We start from the raw sequence: 3,155 nt of genomic DNA, 5'->3' as shown, positions 1-3,155 counted from the left end.
AATAACACAACCTTGTGTTTGCCTTTCCCCCAAGGTTTTAATTAAAGTCATTTGCCTGCTTTTCACTCTTGTTCCTTCCTTCACCTCTCCTCTTCCTTACAGGAAGGTGAGCAGGGGAGTTTCTTACTGGATGGATTTGTAACTATGGAAATTTAAAATCAGCCACATATTTGATCCTGCTTGGAGCACACAAGGAAAGTGCACGTTGAGGAGTGCTTAAATGTGTCAAGTTTAGCCTTAACTCTGCTCTACTCCTTTGTTTTTCTCGTTGCCACTGAAGCAGAGCAACGTGGAGCACCAGGGGGTGGCAAAAATGGGTTGCTCATTTGCTTAAAAGATGAAGTTTGTTTGAAAATATTAAAGGGCTAAGGTGAAAAAACTGGCCCCACTGGAATCAGCAGTCAGTTCTTTTTATAGAGGCAGAACTTCATCCCACATCTCCTCTCTCCTCAGAGCTGCAAGTCAAAGTACTTCTAATTCCCCTTCATTTCCCTAGGATTACAAAGAGGTGTGGTTACTTGGGGACCTGTATTTGAATCCCAGGGTAAATTTTACCTCTAGGGCTGCTGTAAATTTGGATTTTGGAGAAGAGAGGCTTTTTTTAGCCTCTAAATATTTTCCTTTCTTAACCCTTTGCAGGCACATTGGCTTTTATCCATAGTGATGCACACCAAGATGGGGAAAGGACTCCTAAACATCAAAGGCAGTAAAATTTTAGTAACCTGCAGCCTACTCATACAACACCCTTAAATATTTCTGGGCTGATCTATATTCTTTGCCCTTAAGTATGGCTCTGGAATTGTTCCTTCACTTGGGACTCAAGCAGCACAGTCTGACATTATTAATCTTGGACATCACGTCCGTGGAGGTCACTAGAAGTAAAGACTGATCAGATGCTCTCACAATCACATCTTACCCTCCAGAAATGCTTCCATGCTCTTCATCCAAGGGATGAAGATGGAGGCTACCTAGATACTGTAGTGAAAATGGAGCAGCTTATATTGGAGGAAAGGCTGAGAAAGCTGGAACTGTTCAGCCCAGAGAAACCTCATCAATTCACACAAATATCTGAAGGTAGAACCACAGGCTTTTCAGTGGTGCCCATAGAGAGAACTGCCCTTCAGCTGAAGGACAGCAAATTCACAGCATAAAGATCATTAAGTCAATAAAACTCTCAGAAGTAAATTCCAGTCCTGCCCCACTCTCTGGGGAGTTGATCCTGCTATTGACTGAACCTTCTCCAGCCCCAGCAGCCCCGTCAGCACACTGGGCACCCAGCTGCCATGGCACAACCTGACCTTTGATGCAGGAGAGCTACAGAGCCTACAAACATCCTGATTCTGCCATCACCTCTGTGCCCCCAGCCCACCACACCACAACAGACCACAGCCCAGCCACTCTCCACACCCCAGGCACAGCTCTCCCAACCCCCAGGCACTGCTGGAGAACCCCTCTGGATGCACTCACCTGCCACATCTCTTGCTCTGCTGGCTGACCTCCACGCAGTAACCACCAAACTTCAGTGCTAGAGGTTCTTAAGCTGCTTCTCAGCAGCTTTTATGGTGGAGGGAAACTCCACTTGTCTGTTGAGCATTGGTGATGGGGTTATCAGCACCCTGCCCCACCTGCTGCCCACCCTGACTCAGCTGCTGAGCACCTGGGGCTCCTGCACCAACCACCTCTGGCCTCCTAAGGCCACCACTGATGAATGCCACAGGAGCATCTGCTGCTGGATGTACGCAAGGAGAAAGCAGAGTCATTGACCTCCCATGGGGCAACTTGAGGCTGTTTCCTCTTGTCCTGTCCCTTGTCCCTTGGGAGCAGAGCCCGACCCCCCCCTGGCTCCAGGCTCCTGTCAGGAGCTGTGCAGAGCCAGAAGGGCTCCCCTGAGCCTCCTTTGCTCCAGGCTCAGCCCCCCCAGCTCCCTCAGCTGCTCCTCCCCACACTTGGGCTCTAGCCCCTTCCCCAGCAGCTTCGTTGCCCTTCTCTGGCCACGCTCCAGCCCCTCAAGGTCCTTCTGGGAGTGAGGGGCCCAAAACTGACCCCAGGTCAATTCCTGCCCTGGTCCGGCTGGCCACACCAGTGCTGATCCAAGCCAGGATGCCAGTGGCCTTCTTGGCCACCTGGGCACACCCTGGCTCGTGTTCAGCTGCCCCTTGACCAACGCCCCAGGTCCTTTTCCACCAGGCAGCTTTCCAGCAATGGATCAGCATAACATAGCTCCACATTTTTTATGACAGAGCCAATATTTGCTACTTTTGGAAACAGTTCTTTCTCTCATCTGCACCCCCAAGAACGACCATAGCTAAATTTAATAAGCACACCACAAATACTTCAAAACTTCCAAAGTTTATTGCCCAGAATAACTCACAGGGTGCAGTTCAAGATCTTTTGTTGTTTTTTTTTTCCTTTGTTACATGGAAATCAAGCAAAACAGTAGAAAATCTATATGGGTAACAGTAAAACAAAAGCCCAGCCTAAAAATAGCCCTTTATATTCACCAAGTTATAGTTAAGAAAATGGCTACCCAGGGAAGGAGAGCATCTGGAAGACAGAGCTTTTCACCTTTAGAGTATAGATTCTAAACCAATCTTAAAGGTATTTTCTGTCCATCTTGTTAATATTTATGGGTTTTTTTTTCTTCATAGTAGCAAATTGAAGAAGGTCCACGTGGAAAAAAAACTACTGGAAGACTGTCCAACCTCAGTTATCAGCCTGTGGGTTGGTAGTTACAGGTGACAGTGTCTTAAAATATACAGAGACCAATTAAAGTCCAAACACTAAAAGGAAATGGGAAGTGAAACTCAAAAACAAAAAAATTCACCAATATGACTTTTTGCATCTCCTCCTCTATATTCCATACATTTCCTTTCAAGCATTTTACAGCTTTTTCAGAAGAGAAGTTGAACACACCCAGAAAAGACTTAAGGGTTTTGCTTTGGGTTACGTTGTCGTTGGGTTGAGTTGGGTTGGGTTGGAGTGGGGGTTTTTTTTTGAGGAGAAGGATTCTAGAAGAATCTAAACACAGACACATTCCCTCACGTCTTCTTAGCGCCCGATAGACCCGCTGCTGAAGGTTGAGTATGAATAAGAGTATGAAGAACTCGCTGAGGCATCAAAACTTCCCCTCCGAGAGCCGCTGCGGGAGCCCGACC

The 3,155-nt window shown here is 47.2% G+C and overlaps 1 protein-coding gene across 1 annotated transcript in view; it reads right to left on the bottom strand.

Moving 5' to 3' along the window:
• Window positions 1–3,048: 3,048 nt before the first annotated feature.
• Window positions 3,049–3,155, bottom strand: part of DSP (desmoplakin) — a 25,307-nt gene continuing 25,200 nt past the window's right edge. Inside the window, exon 24 of the mRNA XM_008935223.1 lies at window positions 3,049–3,155. This exon is cut by the window's right edge and continues 2 nt beyond it. Coding sequence (XP_008933471.1) covers window positions 3,049–3,155 — 107 coding nt within the window.

The sequence above is a fragment of the Merops nubicus genome, unplaced genomic scaffold (assembly GCF_000691845.1).
Source record: "Merops nubicus isolate BGI_N331 unplaced genomic scaffold, ASM69184v1 scaffold4702, whole genome shotgun sequence".
NCBI classification, from domain to species: Eukaryota; Metazoa; Chordata; class Aves; order Coraciiformes; family Meropidae; genus Merops; species Merops nubicus.
This window is presented reverse-complemented; position numbering and strand designations above follow the sequence as displayed.